The sequence below is a fragment of the Telmatherina bonti genome (assembly GCF_933228915.1).
Source record: "Telmatherina bonti genome assembly, chromosome: 6".
In the NCBI taxonomy this organism is placed as follows: domain Eukaryota; kingdom Metazoa; phylum Chordata; class Actinopteri; order Atheriniformes; family Telmatherinidae; genus Telmatherina; species Telmatherina bonti.
Genome location: NC_136624.1, coordinates 4,580,052 through 4,598,199, shown reverse-complemented (window position 1 = coordinate 4,598,199; position 18,148 = coordinate 4,580,052). Strand labels below are relative to the sequence as shown.

Below are 18,148 nucleotides of genomic sequence, written 5' to 3'. Positions count from 1 at the left end.
GGTCTATTCACTGTAGGTCTATTTGCTGTAAGTCTATTTGCTGTAAGTCTATTTGCTGTAAGTCTATTTGCTGTAGGTCTATTTGCTGTAGGTCTATTTGCTGTAAGTCTATTTGCTGTAGGTCTATTTGCTGTAGGTCTATTTGCTGTAAGTCTATTTGCTGTAAGTCTATTTACTGTAGGTCTATTTGCTGTAGGTCTATTTGCTGTAAGTCTATTTGCTGTAGGTCTATTTGCTGTAGGTCTATTTGCTGTAGGTCTATTTGCTGTAAGTCTATTTGCTGTAGGTCTATTTGCTGTAAGTCTATTTGCTGTAAGTCTATTCACTGTAGGTCTATTTGCTGTAGGTCTATTTGCTGTAAGTCTATTTGCTGTAAGTCTATTTGCTGTAGGTCTATTTGCTGTAGGTCTATTTGCTGTAAGTCTATTTGCTGTAGGTCTATTTGCTGTAGGTCTATTTGCTGTAAGTCTATTTGCTGTAAGTCTATTTACTGTAGGTCTATTTGCTGTAGGTCTATTTGCTGTAAGTCTATTTGCTGTAGGTCTATTCACTGTAGGTCTATTTGCTGTAAGTCTATTTGCTGTAGGTCTATTTGCTGTAAGTCTATTTACTGTAAGTCTATTTGCTGTAAGTCTATTTGCTGTAAGTCTATTTGCTGTAGGTCTATTTGCTGTAGGTCTATTTGCTGTAAGTCTATTTGCTGTAGGTCTATTTGCTGTAGGTCTATTTGCTGTAAGTCTATTTGCTGTAAGTCTATTTACTGTAGGTCTATTTGCTGTAGGTCTATTTGCTGTAAGTCTATTTGCTGTAGGTCTATTCACTGTAGGTCTATTTGCTGTAAGTCTATTTGCTGTAAGTCTATTTGCTGTAAGTCTATTTGCTGTAGGTCTATTTGCTGTAAGTCTATTTGCTGTAGGTCTATTTACTGTAGGTCTATTTGCTATAAGTCTATTTGCTGTAGGTCTATTTGCTGTAGGTCTATTTGCTGTAGGTCTATTTGCTGTATGTCTATTTACTGTAAGTCTATTTGCTGTAAGTCTATTTGCTGTAAGTCTATTTACTGTAAGTCTATTTGCTATAAGTCTATTTGCTGTAGGTCTATTTGCTGTAGGTCTGTTTGCTGTAGGTCTATTTGCTATAAGTCTATTTGCTGTAGGTCTATTTACTGTAGGTCTATTTGCTATAAGTCTATTTGCTGTAGGTCTATTTGCTATAGGTCTATTTGCTGTAGGTGTATTTGCTGTAAGTCTATTTACTGTAAGTCTATTTGCTGTAAGTCTATTTGCTGTAAGTCTATTTGCTGTAGGTCTATTTGCTGTAGGTCTATTTGCTGTAAGTCTATTCACTGTAGGTCTATTTGCTGTAAGTCTATTTGCTGTAAGTCTATTTGCTGTAGGTCTATTTACTGTAAGTCTATTTGCTGTAAGTCTATTCACTGTAGGTCTATTTGCTGTAAGTCTATTTGCTGTAAGTCTATTTGCTGTAGGTCTATTTGCTGTAGGTCTATTTGCTGTAAGTCTATTTGCTGTAAGTCTATTTGCTGTAAGTCTATTTGCTGTAGGTCTATTTACTGTAAGTCTATTTGCTGTAAGTCTATTCACTGTAGGTCTATTTACTGTAAGTCTATTTGCTGTAAGTCTATTCACTGTAGGTCTATTTGCTGTAAGTCTATTTGCTGTAAGTCTATTTGCTGTAGGTCTATTTGCTGTAGGTCTATTTGCTGTAGGTCTATTTGCTGTAGGTCTATTTACTGTAAGTCTATTTACTGTAGGTCTATTTGCTGTAGGTCTATTTACTGTAGGTCTATTTGCTGTAAGTCTATTTGCTGTAGGTCTATTTGCTGTAAGTCTATTTGCTGTAGGTCTATTTGCTGTAAGTCTATTTGCTGTAAGTCTATTTGCTGTAGGTCTATTTGCTGTAGGTCTATTTGCTGTAAGTCTATTTGCTGTAGGTCTATTTGCTGTAGGTCTATTTGCTGTAAGTCTATTTGCTGTAGGTCTATTCACTGTAGGTCTATTTGCTGTAAGTCTATTTGCTGTAGGTCTATTTGCTGTAAGTCTATTTACTGTAAGTCTATTTGCTGTAAGTCTATTTGCTGTAAGTCTATTTGATGTAGGTCTATTTGCTGTAAGTCTATTTGCTGTAGGTCTATTTGCTGTAGGTCTATTTGCTGTAAGTCTATTTGCTGTAAGTCTATTTACTGTAGGTCTATTTGCTGTAGGTCTATTTGCTGTAAGTCTATTTGCTGTAGGTCTATTCACTGTAGGTCTATTTGCTGTAAGTCTATTTGCTGTAAGTCTATTTGCTGTAGGTCTATTTGCTGTAAGTCTATTTGCTGTAGGTCTATTTACTGTAGGTCTATTTGCTATAAGTCTATTTGCTGTAGGTCTATTTGCTGTAGGTCTATTTGCTGTAAGTCTATTTACTGTAAGTCTATTTGCTGTAAGTCTATTTGCTGTAAGTCTATTTACTGTAAGTCTATTTGCTATAAGTCTATTTGCTGTAGGTCTATTTGCTGTAGGTCTATTTGCTGTAGGTCTATTTGCTATAAGTCTATTTGCTGTAGGTCTATTTACTGTAGGTCTATTTGCTATAAGTCTATTTGCTGTAGGTCTATTTGCTGTAGGTCTATTTGCTGTAGGTCTATTTGCTGTAAGTCTATTTACTGTAAGTCTATTTGCTGTAAGTCTATTTGCTGTAAGTCTATTTACTGTAAGTCTATTTGCTGTAAGTCTATTCACTGTAGGTCTATTTGCTGTAAGTATTTGCTGTAAGTCTATTTGCTGTAGGTCTATTTGCTGTAAGTCTATTTGCTGTAGGTCTATTTGCTGTAGGTCTATTTGCTGTAAGTCTATTTGCTGTAGGTCTATTTGCTGTAAGTCTATTTGCTGTAGGTCTATTTGCTGTAGGACTATTTGCTGTAGGTCTATTTGCTGTAAGTCTATTTGCTGTAGGTCTATTTACTGTAAGTCTATTTGCTGTAAGTCTATTTGCTGTAAGTCTATTTGCTGTAGGTCTATTTACTGTAAGTCTATTTGCTGTAAGTCTATTTGCTGTAGGTCTATTTACTGTAAGTCTATTTACTGTAAGTCTATTTGCTGTAGGTCTATTTACTGTAAGTCTATTTGCTGTAAGTGTATTTGCTGTAGGTCTATTTGCTGTAAGTCTATTTGCTGTAGGTCTATTCACTGTAGGTCTATTTGCTGTAAGTCTATTTACTGTAAGTCTATTTGCTGTAGGTCTATTTACTGTAAGTCCATTTGCTGTAAGTCTATTTACTGTAGGTCTATTTGCTGTAAGTCTATTTGCTGTAGGTCTATTTACTGTAAGTCTATTTGCTGTAAGTCTATTTGCTGTAAGTCTATTTGCTGTAAGTCCATTTGCTGTAAGTCTATTCACTGTAGGTCTATTTGCTGTAGGTCTATTTGCTGTAAGTCTTTTTGCTGTAAGTCTATTTGCTGTAAGTCTATTCACTGTAGGTCTATTTGCTGTAGGTCCATTTGCTGTAAGTCTATTTGCTGTAAGTCTATTTGCTGTAAGTCTATTTGCTGTAGGTCTATTTGCTGTAGGTCTATTTGCTGTAAGTCTATTTGCTGTAGGTCTATTTGCTGTAGGTCTATTTGCTGTAGGTCTATTTGCTGTAAGTCTATTTGCTGTAAGTCTATTTACTGTAGGTCTATTTGCTGTAGGTCTATTTACTGTAGGTCTATTTGCTGTAAGTCTATTTGCTGTAGGTCTATTCACTGTAGGTCTATTTGCTGTAAGTCTATTTGCTGTAAGTCTATTTGCTGTAAGTCTATTTGCTGTAGGTCTATTTGCTGTAGGTCTATTTGCTGTAAGTCTATTTGCTGTAGGTCTATTTGCTGTAGGTCTATTTGCTGTAAGTCTATTTGCTGTAAGTCTATTTACTGTAGGTCTATTTGCTGTAGGTCTATTTGCTGTAAGTCTATTTGCTGTAGGTCTATTTGCTGTAGGTCTATTTGCTGTAGGTCTATTTGCTGTAAGTCTATTTGCTGTAGGTCTATTTGCTGTAAGTCTATTTGCTGTAAGTCTATTCACTGTAGGTCTATTTGCTGTAGGTCTATTTGCTGTAAGTCTATTTGCTGTAAGTCTATTTGCTGTAGGTCTATTTGCTGTAGGTCTATTTGCTGTAAGTCTATTTGCTGTAGGTCTATTTGCTGTAGGTCTATTTGCTGTAAGTCTATTTGCTGTAAGTCTATTTACTGTAGGTCTATTTGCTGTAGGTCTATTTGCTGTAAGTCTATTTGCTGTAGGTCTATTCACTGTAGGTCTATTTGCTGTAAGTCTATTTGCTGTAGGTCTATTTGCTGTAAGTCTATTTACTGTAAGTCTATTTGCTGTAAGTCTATTTGCTGTAGGTCTATTTGCTGTAGGTCTATTTGCTGTAAGTCTATTTGCTGTAGGTCTATTTGCTGTAGGTCTATTTGCTGTAAGTCTATTTGCTGTAAGTCTATTTACTGTAGGTCTATTTGCTGTAGGTCTATTTGCTGTAAGTCTATTTGCTGTAGGTCTATTCACTGTAGGTCTATTTGCTGTAAGTCTATTTGCTGTAAGTCTATTTGCTGTAAGTCTATTCACTGTAGGTCTATTTGCTGTAAGTCTATTTGCTGTAAGTCTATTTGCTGTAGGTCTATTTGCTGTAAGTCTATTTGCTGTAGGTCTATTTGCTGTATGTCTATTTACTGTAAGTCTATTTGCTGTAAGTCTATTTGCTGTAAGTCTATTTACTGTAAGTCTATTTGCTATAAGTCTATTTGCTGTAGGTCTATTTGCTGTAGGTCTATTTGCTGTAGGTCTATTTGCTATAAGTCTATTTGCTGTAGGTCTATTTACTGTAGGTCTATTTGCTATAAGTCTATTTGCTGTAGGTCTATTTGCTATAGGTCTATTTGCTGTAGGTGTATTTGCTGTAAGTCTATTTACTGTAAGTCTATTTGCTGTAAGTCTATTTGCTGTAAGTCTATTTGCTGTAGGTCTATTTGCTGTAGGTCTATTTGCTGTAAGTCTATTCACTGTAGGTCTATTTGCTGTAAGTCTATTTGCTGTAAGTCTATTTGCTGTAGGTCTATTTACTGTAAGTCTATTTGCTGTAAGTCTATTCACTGTAGGTCTATTTGCTGTAAGTCTATTTGCTGTAAGTCTATTTGCTGTAGGTCTATTTGCTGTAGGTCTATTTGCTGTAAGTCTATTTGCTGTAAGTCTATTTGCTGTAAGTCTATTTGCTGTAGGTCTATTTACTGTAAGTCTATTTGCTGTAAGTCTATTCACTGTAGGTCTATTTACTGTAAGTCTATTTGCTGTAAGTCTATTCACTGTAGGTCTATTTGCTGTAAGTCTATTTGCTGTAAGTCTATTTGCTGTAGGTCTATTTGCTGTAGGTCTATTTGCTGTAGGTCTATTTGCTGTAGGTCTATTTACTGTAAGTCTATTTACTGTAGGTCTATTTGCTGTAGGTCTATTTACTGTAGGTCTATTTGCTGTAAGTCTATTTGCTGTAGGTCTATTCACTGTAGGTCTATTTGCTGTAAGTCTATTTGCTGTAAGTCTATTTGCTGTAAGTCTATTTGCTGTAGGTCTATTTGCTGTAGGTCTATTTGCTGTAGGTCTATTTGCTGTAAGTCTATTTGCTGTAAGTCTATTTACTGTAGGTCTATTTGCTGTAGGTCTATTTGCTGTAGGTCTATTTGCTGTAGGTCTATTTGCTGTAGGTCTATTTGCTGTAAGTCTATTTGCTGTAAGTCTATTCACTGTAGGTCTATTTGCTGTAGGTCTATTTGCTGTAAGTCTATTTGCTGTAAGTCTATTTGCTGTAGGTCTATTTGCTGTAGGTCTATTTGCTGTAAGTCTATTTGCTGTAGGTCTATTTGCTGTAGGTCTATTTGCTGTAAGTCTATTTGCTGTAGGTCTATTCACTGTAGGTCTATTTGCTGTAAGTCTATTTGCTGTAGGTCTATTTGCTGTAAGTCTATTTACTGTAAGTCTATTTGCTGTAAGTCTATTTGCTGTAAGTCTATTTGCTGTAGGTCTATTTGCTGTAAGTCTATTTGCTGTAGGTCTATTTGCTGTAGGTCTATTTGCTGTAAGTCTATTTGCTGTAAGTCTATTTACTGTAGGTCTATTTGCTGTAGGTCTATTTGCTGTAAGTCTATTTGCTGTAGGTCTATTCACTGTAGGTCTATTTGCTGTAAGTCTATTTGCTGTAAGTCTATTTGCTGTAGGTCTATTTGCTGTAAGTCTATTTGCTGTAGGTCTATTTACTGTAGGTCTATTTGCTATAAGTCTATTTGCTGTAGGTCTATTTGCTGTAGGTCTATTTGCTGTAAGTCTATTTACTGTAAGTCTATTTGCTCTAAGTCTATTTGCTGTAAGTCTATTTACTGTAAGTCTATTTGCTATAAGTCTATTTGCTGTAGGTCTATTTGCTGTAGGTCTATTTGCTGTAGGTCTATTTGCTATAAGTCTATTTGCTGTAGGTCTATTTACTGTAGGTCTATTTGCTATAAGTCTATTTGCTGTAGGTCTATTTGCTGTAGGTCTATTTGCTGTAGGTCTATTTGCTGTAAGTCTATTTACTGTAAGTCTATTTGCTGTAAGTCTATTTGCTGTAAGTCTATTTACTGTAAGTCTATTTGCTGTAAGTCTATTCACTGTAGGTCTATTTGCTGTAAGTATTTGCTGTAAGTCTATTTGCTGTAGGTCTATTTGCTGTAAGTCTATTTGCTGTAGGTCTATTTGCTGTAGGTCTATTTGCTGTAAGTCTATTTGCTGTAGGTCTATTTGCTGTAAGTCTATTTGCTGTAGGTCTATTTGCTGTAGGACTATTTGCTGTAGGTCTATTTGCTGTAAGTCTATTTGCTGTAAGTCTATTTACTGTAGGTCTATTTGCTGTAGGTCTATTTGCTGTAAGTCTATTTGCTGTAGGTCTATTTGCTGTATGTCTATTTGCTGTAAGTCTATTTGCTGTAGGTCTATTTGCTGTAAGTCTATTTGCTGTAAGTCTATTTGCTGTAGGTCTATTTGCTGTAAGTCTATTTGCTGTAGGTCTATTTACTGTAGGTCTATTTGCTATAAGTCTATTTGCTGTAGGTCTATTTGCTGTAGGTCTATTTGCTGTAAGTCTATTTGCTGTAGGTCTATTTGCTGTAAGTCTATTTGCTGTAAGTCTATTTACTGTAGGTCTATTTGCTGTAAGTCTATTTGCTGTAGGTCTATTTACTGTAAGTCTATTTACTGTAGGTCTATTTGCTGTAAGTCTATTTGCTGTAAGTCTATTTGCTGTAGGTCTATTTACTGTAGGTCTATTTGCTGTAAGTCTATTTACTGTAGGTCTATTTGCTGTAAGCCTATTTGCTGTAAGTCTATTTGCTGTAAGTCTATTTGCTGTAGGTCTATTTACTGTAGGTCTATTTGCTGTAAGTCTATTTGCTGTAAGTCTATTTACTGTAAGTCTATTTACTGTAGGTCTATTTGCTGTAAGTCTATTTGCTGTAAGTCTATTTGCTGTAAGTCTATTTGCTGTAGGTCTATTTGCTGTAAGTCTATTTGCTGTAGGTCTATTTGCTGTAAGTCTATTTGCTGTAGGTCTATTTACTGTAAGTCTATTTGCTGTAAGTCTATTTGCTGTAGGTCTATTTACTGTAAGTCTATTTGCTGTAGGTCTATTTGCTGTAGGTCTATTTGCTGTAAGTCTATTTACTGTAAGTCTATTTGCTGTAAGTCTATTTGCTGTAAGTCTATTTGCTGTAGGTCTATTTACTGTAAGTCTATTTGCTGTAGGTCTATTTGCTGTAGGTCTATTTGCTGTAAGTCTATTTGCTGTAGGTCTATTTACTGTAAGTCTATTTACTGTAAGTCTATTTGCTGTAGGTCTATTTAATGTAAGTCTATTTGCTGTAGGTCTATTTGCTGTAGGTCTATTTGCTGTAGGTCTATTTACTGTAAGTCTATTTACTGTAAGTCTATTTGCTGTAGGTCTATTTACTGTAAGTCTATTTGCTGTAGGTCTATTTACTGTAAGTCTATTTGCTGTAAGTCTATTCGCTGTAAGTCTATTTGCTGTAGGTCTATTTACTGTAAGTCTATTTGCTGTAAGTCTATTTGCTGTAGGTCTATTTACTGTAAGTCTATTTGCTGTAGGTCTATTTGCTGTAGGTCTATTTACTGTAAGTCTATTTGCTGTAAGTCTATTTACTGTAAGTCTATTTACTGTAGGTTTATTTGCTGTAAGTCTATTTGCTGTAGGTCTATTTGCTGTAAGTCTATTTGCTGTAAGTCTATTTCCTGTAAGTCTATTTGCTGTAAGTCTATTTGCTGTAAGTCTATTTGCTGTAGGTCTATTTACTGTAAGTCTATTTACTGTAAGTCTATTTGCTGTAAGTCTATTTGCTGTAGGTCTATTTGCTGTAAGTCTATTTACTGTAGGTCTATTTGCTGTAAGTCTATTTACTGTAAGTCTATTTGCTGTAAGTCTATTTGCTGTAAGTCTATTTGCTGTAAGTCTATTTGCTGTAAGTCCATTTGCTGTAAGTCTATTTGCTGTAGGTCTATTTACTGTAAGTCTATTTAGTGTAAGTCTATTTGCTGTAAGTCCATTTGCTGTAAGTCTATTTGCTGTAGGTCTATTTACTGTAAGTCTATTTGCTGTAGGTCTATTTGCTGTAGGTCTATTCACTGTAAGTCTATTCGCTGTAGGTCTATTTACTGTAAGTCTATTTGCTGTAAGTCTATTTACTGTAAGTCTATTTGCTGTAAGTCTATTTGCTGTAAGTCTATTTGCTGTAGGTCTATTTACTGTAAGTCTATTTGCTGTAAGTCTATTTGCTGTAGGTCTATTTACTGTAAGTCTATTTACTGTAAGTCTATTTGCTGTAAGTCCATTTGCTGTAAGTCTATTTGCTGTAGGTCTATTTACTGTAAGTCTATTTGCTGTAGGTCTATTTGCTGTAGGTCTATTTACTGTAAGTCTATTTGCTGTAAGTCTATTTGCTGTAAGTCTATTTGCTGTAGGTCTATTTGCTGTAAGTCTATTTGCTGTAAGTCTATTTGCTGTAAGTCTATTTGCTGTAGGTCTATTTGCTGTAGGTCTATTTGCTCTAAGTCTATTTACTGTAGGTCTATTTGCTGTAATTCTATTTGCTGTAAGTCTATTTGCTGTAGGTCTATTTACTGTAAGTCTATTTGCTGTAGGTCTATTTGCTGTAGGTCTATTTACTGTAAGTCTATTTGCTGTAAGTCTATTTGCTGTAGGTCTATTTGCTGTAAGTCTATTTGCTGTAAGTCTATTTGCTGTAGGTCTATTTACTGTAAGTCTATTTGCTGTAGGTCTATTTGCTGTAAGTCTATTTGCTGTAAGTCTATTTGCTGTAGGTCTATTTACTGTAAGTCTATTTGCTGTAAGTCTATTTGCTGTAAGTCTATTTGCTGTAGGTCTATTTGCTGTAAGTCTATTTGCTGTAAGTCTATTTGCTGTAAGTCTATTTGCTGTAGGTCTATTTGCTCTAAGTCTATTTACTGTAGGTCTATTTGCTGTAAGTCTATTTGCTGTAAGTCTATTTGCTGTAGGTCTATTTACTGTAAGTCTATTTGCTGTAGGTCTATTTGCTGTAGGTCTATTTACTGTAAGTCTATTTGCTGTAAGTCTATTTGCTGTAGGTCTATTTGCTGTAAGTCTATTTGCTGTAAGTCTATTTGCTGTAGGTCTATTTACTGTAAGTCTATTTGCTGTAGGTCTATTTGCTGTAAGTCTATTTGCTGTAGGTCTATTTGCTGTAAGTCTATTTGCTGTAAGTCTATTTGCTGTAGGTCTATTTACTGTAAGTCTATTTGCTGTAGGTCTATTTGCTGTAAGTCTATTTGCTGTAAGTCTATTTGCTGTAGGTCTATTTACTGTAAGTCTATTTGCTGTAAGTCTATTTGCTGTAGGTCTATTTACTGTAAGTCTATTTGCTGTAAGTCTATTTGCTGTAAGTCTATTTGCTGTAAGTCTATTTGCTGTAGGTCTATTTACTGTAAGTCTATTTGCTGTAGGTCTATTTGCTGTAGGTCTATTTACTGTAAGTCTATTTGCTGTAAGTCTATTTGCTGTAGGTCTATTTGCTGTAGGTCTATTTACTGTAAGTCTATTTGCTGTAGGTCTATTTACTGTAAGTCTATTTGCTGTAGGTCTATTTGCTGTAGGTCTATTTGCTGTAGGTCTATTTACTGTAAGTCTATTTGCTGTAAGTCTATTTGCTGTAGGTCTATTTGCTGTAGGTCTATTTACTGTAAGTCTATTTGCTGTAAGTCTATTTGCTGTAGGTCTATTTGCTGTAGGTCTATTTACTGTAAGTCTATTTGCTGTAGGTCTATTTACTGTAAGTCTATTTGCTGTAGGTCTATTTGCTGTAAGTCTATTTGCTGTAGGTCTATTTGCTGTAGGTCTATTTGCTGTAAGTCTATTTGCTGTAGGTCTATTTGCTGTAAGTCTATTTGCTGTAAGTCTATTTGCTGTAGGTGTATTTGCTGTAGGTCTATTTGCTGTAAGTCTATTTGCTGTAGGTCTATTTGCTGTAGGTCTATTTGCTGTAAGTCTATTTGCTGTAGGTCTATTTGCTGTAGGTCTATTTACTGTAAGTCTATTTGCTGTAAGTCTATTTGCTGTAGGTCTATTTACTGTAAGTCTATTTGCTGTAGGTCTATTTACTGTAGGTCTATTTACTGTAAGTCTATTTACTGTAGGTCTATTTGCTGTAGGTCTATTTACTGTAAGTCTATTTACTGTAGGTCTATTTGCTGTAAGTCTATTTGCTGTAGGTCTATTTACTGTAGGTCTATTTACTGTAGGTCTATTTGCTGTAGGTCTATTTGCTGTAAGTCTATTTGCTGTAAGTATATTTGCTGTAGGTCTATTTGCTGTAAGTCTATTTACTGTAAGTCTATTTGCTGTAGGTCTATTAACTGTAAGTCTATTTGCTGTAAGTCTATTTGCTGTAGGTCTATTTGCTGTAAGTCTATTTACTGTAAGTCTATTTGCTGTAAGTCTATTTGCTGTAGGTCTATTTGCTGTAGGTCTCTTTGCTGTAGGTCTATTTACTGTAGGTCTATTTACTGTAAGTCTATTTGCTGTAGGTCTATTTGCTGTAGGTCTATTTGCTGTAGGTCTATTTGCTGTAAGTCTATTTACTGTAGGTCTATTTACTGTAGGTCTATTTACTGTAAGTCTATTTGCTGTAGGTCTATTTGCTGTAGGTCTATTTGCTGTAGGTCTATTTGCTGTAAGTCTATTTACTGTAGGTCTATTTGCTGTAGGTCTATTTGCTGTAAGTCTATTTGCTGTAGGTCTATTTGCTGTAGGTCTATTTGCTGTAAGTCTATTTGCTGTAGGTCTATTTGCTGTAAGTCTATTTACTGTAGGTCTATTTGCTGTAAGTCTATTTGCTGTAAGTCTATTTGCTGTAGGTCTATTTACTGTAGGTCTATTTGCTGTAGGTCTATTTGCTGTAAGTCTATTTGCTGTAGGTCTATTTGCTGTAAGTCTATTTACTGTAGGTCTATTTGCTGTAAGTCTATTTGCTGTAGGTCTATTTGCTGTAGGTCTATTTGCTGTAAGTCTATTTACTGTAGGTCTATTTGCTGTAAGTCTATTTGCTGTAGGTCTATTTGCTGTAAGTCTATTTGCTGTAAGTCTATTTGCTGTAGGTCTATTTGCTGTAAGTCTATTTGCTGTAAGTCTATTTGCTGTAGGTCTATTTGCTGTAAGTCTATTTGCTGTAGGTCTATTTGCTGTAAGTCTATTTGCTGTAAGTCTATTTGCTGTAGGTCTATTTGCTGTAGGTCTATTTGCTGTAGGTCTATTTGCTGTACGTCTATTTGCTGTAAGTCTATTTACTGTAGGTCTATTTACTGTAGGTCTATTTACTGTAAGTCTATTTGCTGTAGGTCTATTTGCTGTAGGTCTATTTACTGTAAGTCTATTTGCTGTAAGTCTATTTGCTGTAGGTCTATTTGCTGTAAGTCTATTTGCTGTAAGTCTATTTGCTGTAGGTCTATTTACTGTAAGTCTATTTGCTGTAGGTCTATTTGCTGTAAGTCTATTTGCTGTAGGTCTATTTGCTGTAAGTCTATTTGCTGTAAGTCTATTTGCTGTAGGTCTATTTACTGTAAGTCTATTTGCTGTAGGTCTATTTGCTGTAAGTCTATTTGCTGTAAGTCTATTTGCTGTAGGTCTATTTACTGTAAGTCTATTTGCTGTAAGTCTATTTGCTGTAGGTCTATTTACTGTAAGTCTATTTGCTGTAAGTCTATTTGCTGTAAGTCTATTTGCTGTAAGTCTATTTGCTGTAGGTCTATTTACTGTAAGTCTATTTGCTGTAGGTCTATTTGCTGTAGGTCTATTTACTGTAAGTCTATTTGCTGTAAGTCTATTTGCTGTAGGTCTATTTGCTGTAGGTCTATTTACTGTAAGTCTATTTGCTGTAGGTCTATTTACTGTAAGTCTATTTGCTGTAGGTCTATTTGCTGTAGGTCTATTTGCTGTAGGTCTATTTACTGTAAGTCTATTTGCTGTAAGTCTATTTGCTGTAGGTCTATTTGCTGTAGGTCTATTTACTGTAAGTCTATTTGCTGTAAGTCTATTTGCTGTAGGTCTATTTACTGTAAGTCTATTTGCTGTAGGTCTATTTACTGTAAGTCTATTTGCTGTAGGTCTATTTGCTGTAAGTCTATTTGCTGTAGGTCTATTTGCTGTAGGTCTATTTGCTGTAAGTCTATTTGCTGTAAGTCTATTTGCTGTAAGTCTATTTGCTGTAGGTGTATTTGCTGTAGGTCTATTTGCTGTAAGTCTATTTGCTGTAGGTCTATTTGCTGTAGGTCTATTTGCTGTAAGTCTATTTGCTGTAGGTCTATTTGCTGTAGGTCTATTTACTGTAAGTCTATTTGCTGTAAGTCTATTTGCTGTAGGTCTATTTACTGTAAGTCTATTTGCTGTAGGTCTATTTACTGTAGGTCTATTTACTGTAAGTCTATTTACTGTAGGTCTATTTGCTGTAGGTCTATTTACTGTAAGTCTATTTACTGTAGGTCTATTTGCTGTAAGTCTATTTGCTGTAGGTCTATTTACTGTAGGTCTATTTACTGTAGGTCTATTTGCTGTAGGTCTATTTGCTGTAAGTCTATTTGCTGTAAGTATATTTGCTGTAGGTCTATTTGCTGTAAGTCTATTTACTGTAAGTCTATTTGCTGTAGGTCTATTAACTGTAAGTCTATTTGCTGTAAGTCTATTTGCTGTAGGTCTATTTGCTGTAAGTCTATTTACTGTAAGTCTATTTGCTGTAAGTCTATTTGCTGTAGGTCTATTTGCTGTAGGTCTCTTTGCTGTAGGTCTATTTACTGTAGGTCTATTTACTGTAAGTCTATTTGCTGTAGGTCTATTTGCTGTAGGTCTATTTGCTGTAGGTCTATTTGCTGTAGGTCTATTTGCTGTAAGTCTATTTACTGTAGGTCTATTTACTGTAGGTCTATTTACTGTAAGTCTATTTGCTGTAGGTCTATTTGCTGTAGGTCTATTTGCTGTAGGTCTATTTGCTGTAAGTCTATTTACTGTAGGTCTATTTGCTGTAGGTCTATTTGCTGTAAGTCTATTTGCTGTAGGTCTATTTGCTGTAGGTCTATTTGCTGTAAGTCTATTTGCTGTAGGTCTATTTGCTGTAAGTCTATTTACTGTAGGTCTATTTGCTGTAAGTCTATTTGCTGTAAGTCTATTTGCTGTAGGTCTATTTACTGTAGGTCTATTTGCTGTAGGTCTATTTGCTGTAAGTCTATTTGCTGTAGGTCTATTTGCTGTAAGTCTATTTACTGTAGGTCTATTTGCTGTAAGTCTATTTGCTGTAGGTCTATTTGCTGTAGGTCTATTTGCTGTAAGTCTATTTACTGTAGGTCTATTTGCTGTAAGTCTATTTGCTGTAGGTCTATTTGCTGTAAGTCTATTTGCTGTAGGTCTATTTGCTGTAAGTCTATTTGCTGTAAGTCTATTTGCTGTAGGTCTATTTGCTGTAAGTCTATTTGCTGTAGGTCTATTTGCTGTAAGTCTATTTGCTGTAAGTCTATTTGCTGTAAGTCTATTTGCTGTAGGTCTATTTGCTGTAAGTCTATTTGCTGTAGGTCTATTTGCTGTAGGTCTATTTGCTGTAAGTCTATTTGCTGTAGGTCTATTTGCTGTAAGTCTATTTACTGTAGGTCTATTTGCTGTAAGTCTATTTGCTGTAAGTCTATTTGCTGTAGGTCTATTTACTGTAGGTCTATTTGCTGTAGGTCTATTTGCTGTAAGTCTATTTGCTGTAGGTCTATTTGCTGTAAGTCTATTTACTGTAGGTCTATTTGCTGTAAGTCTATTTGCTGTAGGTCTATTTGCTGTAGGTCTATTTGCTGTAAGTCTATTTACTGTAGGTCTATTTGCTGTAAGTCTATTTGCTGTAGGTCTATTTGCTGTAAGTCTATTTGCTGTAGGTCTATTTGCTGTAAGTCTATTTGCTGTAAGTCTATTTGCTGTAGGTCTATTTGCTGTAAGTCTATTTGCTGTAGGTCTATTTGCTGTAAGTCTATTTGCTGTAAGTCTATTTGCTGTAAGTCTATTTGCTGTAGGTCTATTTGCTGTAGGTCTATTATCTGTGTGTGAAGTGTGAAGCCGCTGAAACAACTCCGTTCCGTTCTACTTGGCTGCAGTCCTGCAGGTTTTCAAAGTGCCCCTGCTCCAACACACCTGACTCTGATGAATGAGTCGTTGAGCAGAACTTGTTGGACCCTTTCATCCCGCTCCATCCTCCACGAGAAGCCGGAACTGTTTCATGTTCTCAAAGTCAATTTGTTCTCGCAGACGTGTTTAAAGGCAGCTCTCGACACGTCAGGCTGGCCGAAGTATCGTGTGATTGGTCAGACGTTTGAGGTGGGCGTGGCTAAAACGTAAAAGCAGAAAGCAGAAAGTTTTTACTGATTAAACGAATTGTTTTAATAAAACAGCTGATCGAGGTGGTGAGAAAGTATGAAGATTTTTACAACGTGGTGTTTAAACGCACGCGCCCCGCCGCGTGCTCAACGCGCCCCGCCGCGATCAAAGTTTATCGTTGAAATGTAAAATAATTGCAGATTCACGCACCCACATCATCCTCCTTTGATGTGTGAAGATCACCTGATCACACCTGTCTCTAAAGAAAGCAAGTGTTACTGGTAATCTGTAACTGGTTAATCTACTACCACCAGCGTATCCATAGCAACCTCCAGGCTTTGCTTTCCATTCATAACATAGTGTGTAACATAACATCTCCACAGTGTGAAACTTCAGAGCACATGTAGTCCTGAAACACACCCCATCTGCCATCTTTAACTTCGGCCTTCAGTCCGCTGAGTGTGAATCTGAATCTCTGAGCTGTGATACCAGATCTGCACCGGTTTCACATTTCTCCTTCAACCTCCAGATTTTTCCCCTGCACTAAAGACTTGAGCAGAAAATAGATTAATTTCTCCTTAACAGTTCAACCCTGCAGTAGTACGTGTATTTTTTTCTCTCCATATTTTCCACACGTTTCTTAAACTAGTATAGAGATGTGGACGTGCAAAATGTTTCTGACTGCTGGAACTAATGCTGACAGTCACACCGCCATGCGGCAGACGCTCTGCAGCCTTTCTTCTTGCTGAGTGTGTTTAGATATTTAAATGAAATCAGTGTAAATTGGATTAAAAGAGCATTTTAGAAGTGAGCGCCTCCTTATGGAAAACTGAGTCCCTCTGCAGCAGCAGGAATGTCGCACTAAGAGGACGAGATTTAAGAAGATTTTACTGAAATGGTCAAGACTTCAAAAATAAACCTGGAATGCATTAGGTTGTCTGAAACTCTGTTTCTTCTCCTTCAAGACATGATTCATTTTAATTAATTCAATTTGTTTTGTGACATTCATGCTTTTAGAACCCAACATCACTCACGGCACAGATGCATAAAACCTTTTTAGTTTTTCTCCTCTAATTGATTTTCTCCTCATCTGCAGCTGCTTTTTGTTCCTTCTTGTTGAACGTTGGTTAGATGGCCTGAAGCTGAAGGCTGGATGCATTAAAGCCGCGTATGCTTTGTCAGGCTGAACTTTTCATTCTTCCTTATTAGCAGATTGAAACGCACGTACACAAAAGGCTAATCAACGAGCATTTTCTGACCTCTTTTCCTTCCAGGTAAATCAGCTGAACTTCAATCACCTGCTGATTAAATCACAGCAGAGTTAAAGAACACTTCTGATGATAGCGGCGTAGGCGTTCATTTGTCAACCTTGTTTCCATGCATATCTTCCAGCCCCGAGTCGTCCTCCTGGCAGCATAGAGTGGAACCTGACCAACTCCAGGATCTTTCTAAATTGGGAGCATGTCAAGGCAATGGAGAACGAGTCGGAGGTGACAGGATACAAGGTGAGTTTGTCAGAGAAAAACTCCAGAAGTGAGGAAACAAATCCCGCCTCAGCAGCTGTCATCTCAACAAATGGCTTTCTGAAAAGATGGACCTCAGCCTCCTCTGCTGCAGTATGGATCGGCCTGGCTGGTCTTTACAATTAAAAGATCTGTTGTAGGTGATAAAAGGGTTTCATCCTGCAGGGAGAGTTTGCTTTCTTCTATCCATGATAACGATGAGTCTTCTTTTGTCCTCTTTGCTTGTTTTCTGTAAAAGAAAGAAATCTGCTGCAGTTATTTCCCCTCCACAGAAATGCAGCCCCGTTCCTTTAAAGATCCGTCTTTTGAGGAGTTCTGTTGTAAGGAAGAACGCTACACATGAACTGGAGACAGGACTGGTTTAATCATGGAAACCAGTGGAGAAGAAATGGATGATGTTTTCATACGTTTTAACTAACTTGAGGTTTGAAGGAACGAAGCAGAAGATTTTATTTCAGGTGAAACTGCATGATTATTTTTTCATTGAAGGAGGTTTTAATCTGGGCTGCCCAGTGGAATAGTGGTCAGCACTGTGGTCTCACAGCGAGAAGGTCCCTGGTACGAGTCTCGACTGGGGGGAGGCTCAAACAGTCGTCTTTCTGAATGTGTGGGCTCTCTCCAGGTGCTCTGTCTTCCTCCCACCATCCAAAGCATGTCAGGCTAGTTGGTTACTCCACATTGTCCCTCTGCAGCACCAAAAAACCCATCTTGATGTATGTCTGCATGCTGATAAGCCCTTCAGTCATTCCTAACCCGTGTTTATGGATGCAAGCTGAGAAGGAAGTCTCCTTCTGATGACACTGTGAACATATGTGAGCAATGAGGTTTAATTTCTCACAGCCACTGTTGAGAATTCCATATTTCGGCTCAGGATTCATCCTCTCTTCCAGGTTGTGTGTCGACAGAACTTGCATGGTCGGACTTCAGTCTTAAAAACCAACAAGACCACCGTGGAACTGCAAATCCATTCTGGAGAGGACTACGTAATTGAGGTCAAAGCTTTGACCGAAGGGGGCGATGGCACCAGCAGCGGTCCCATTCATATACCAAAGACGTCTAGTAAGTAAAACAGAACTGGAAGCATGCAGATGCTTACAGTATCATGCTTACAGGAAAGCAGTGGGATGGGAGCTAAGACAATTACTCAAGGCCAATGAACCATTTTAGACAATTCATGCCAGCTCAGAGCTGTAGTATTTCTGGTATATTCTCCTAAATGACAGATTTTTCTGACAAAAAAATGCAAATTTTAACAATAATATTTCTTTTTTCATTCTTTCTTTTTTATAGGTCTTAACTCAGCAGGATGTGTGGGTCCAGTTCCAGTAAATATTTGCTCTTTTATGTTTTTTATATTTTCTTTGCTCATGTTGTAGCTTATGATGCCTTTCCATTCAGCTCTGGACACTGGGAGGAGTGGGGTGTATGCACTCTACATGTCAGATTTCTGAGAATAAGCAGCAGCAACTAGAGTGTCTCTCAGGTCTTGGTTTGACTAAGTGATGGAGATGCTCCTCTCATGTGTGTACATAAGCTGAACATAAAGAGAGTACTACCTTATCTTACACAGGCTATTAACCTTGAGTACAGGTGTATGTACTAGTTTCCCCATTTCATTCTCCATTTTCATCCATTTTTGCCTCAACTTACAATTTCTGTTTTAATTTGCACGTTTCTCTTACTGCAC

At 36.7% G+C, this 18,148-nt stretch overlaps 1 protein-coding gene across 1 annotated transcript in view; it reads left to right on the top strand.

Moving 5' to 3' along the window:
- The window catches only part of cntn6 (contactin 6), a gene marked incomplete at its 5' end in the record, with an annotated part of 115,118 nt that extends 97,270 nt beyond the window's left edge, over nt 1-17,848 (top strand). The window contains 3 exons of the mRNA XM_079242930.1: nt 16,331-16,443; nt 17,352-17,520; nt 17,752-17,848. Of these exons, the coding sequence (XP_079099056.1) occupies nt 16,331-16,443; nt 17,352-17,520; nt 17,752-17,837 (368 nt within the window). The 3' untranslated portion in view covers nt 17,838-17,848. The remainder of the gene's footprint in view (nt 1-16,330; nt 16,444-17,351; nt 17,521-17,751) is intronic.
- Nucleotides 17,849-18,148: the final 300 nt, after the last annotated feature.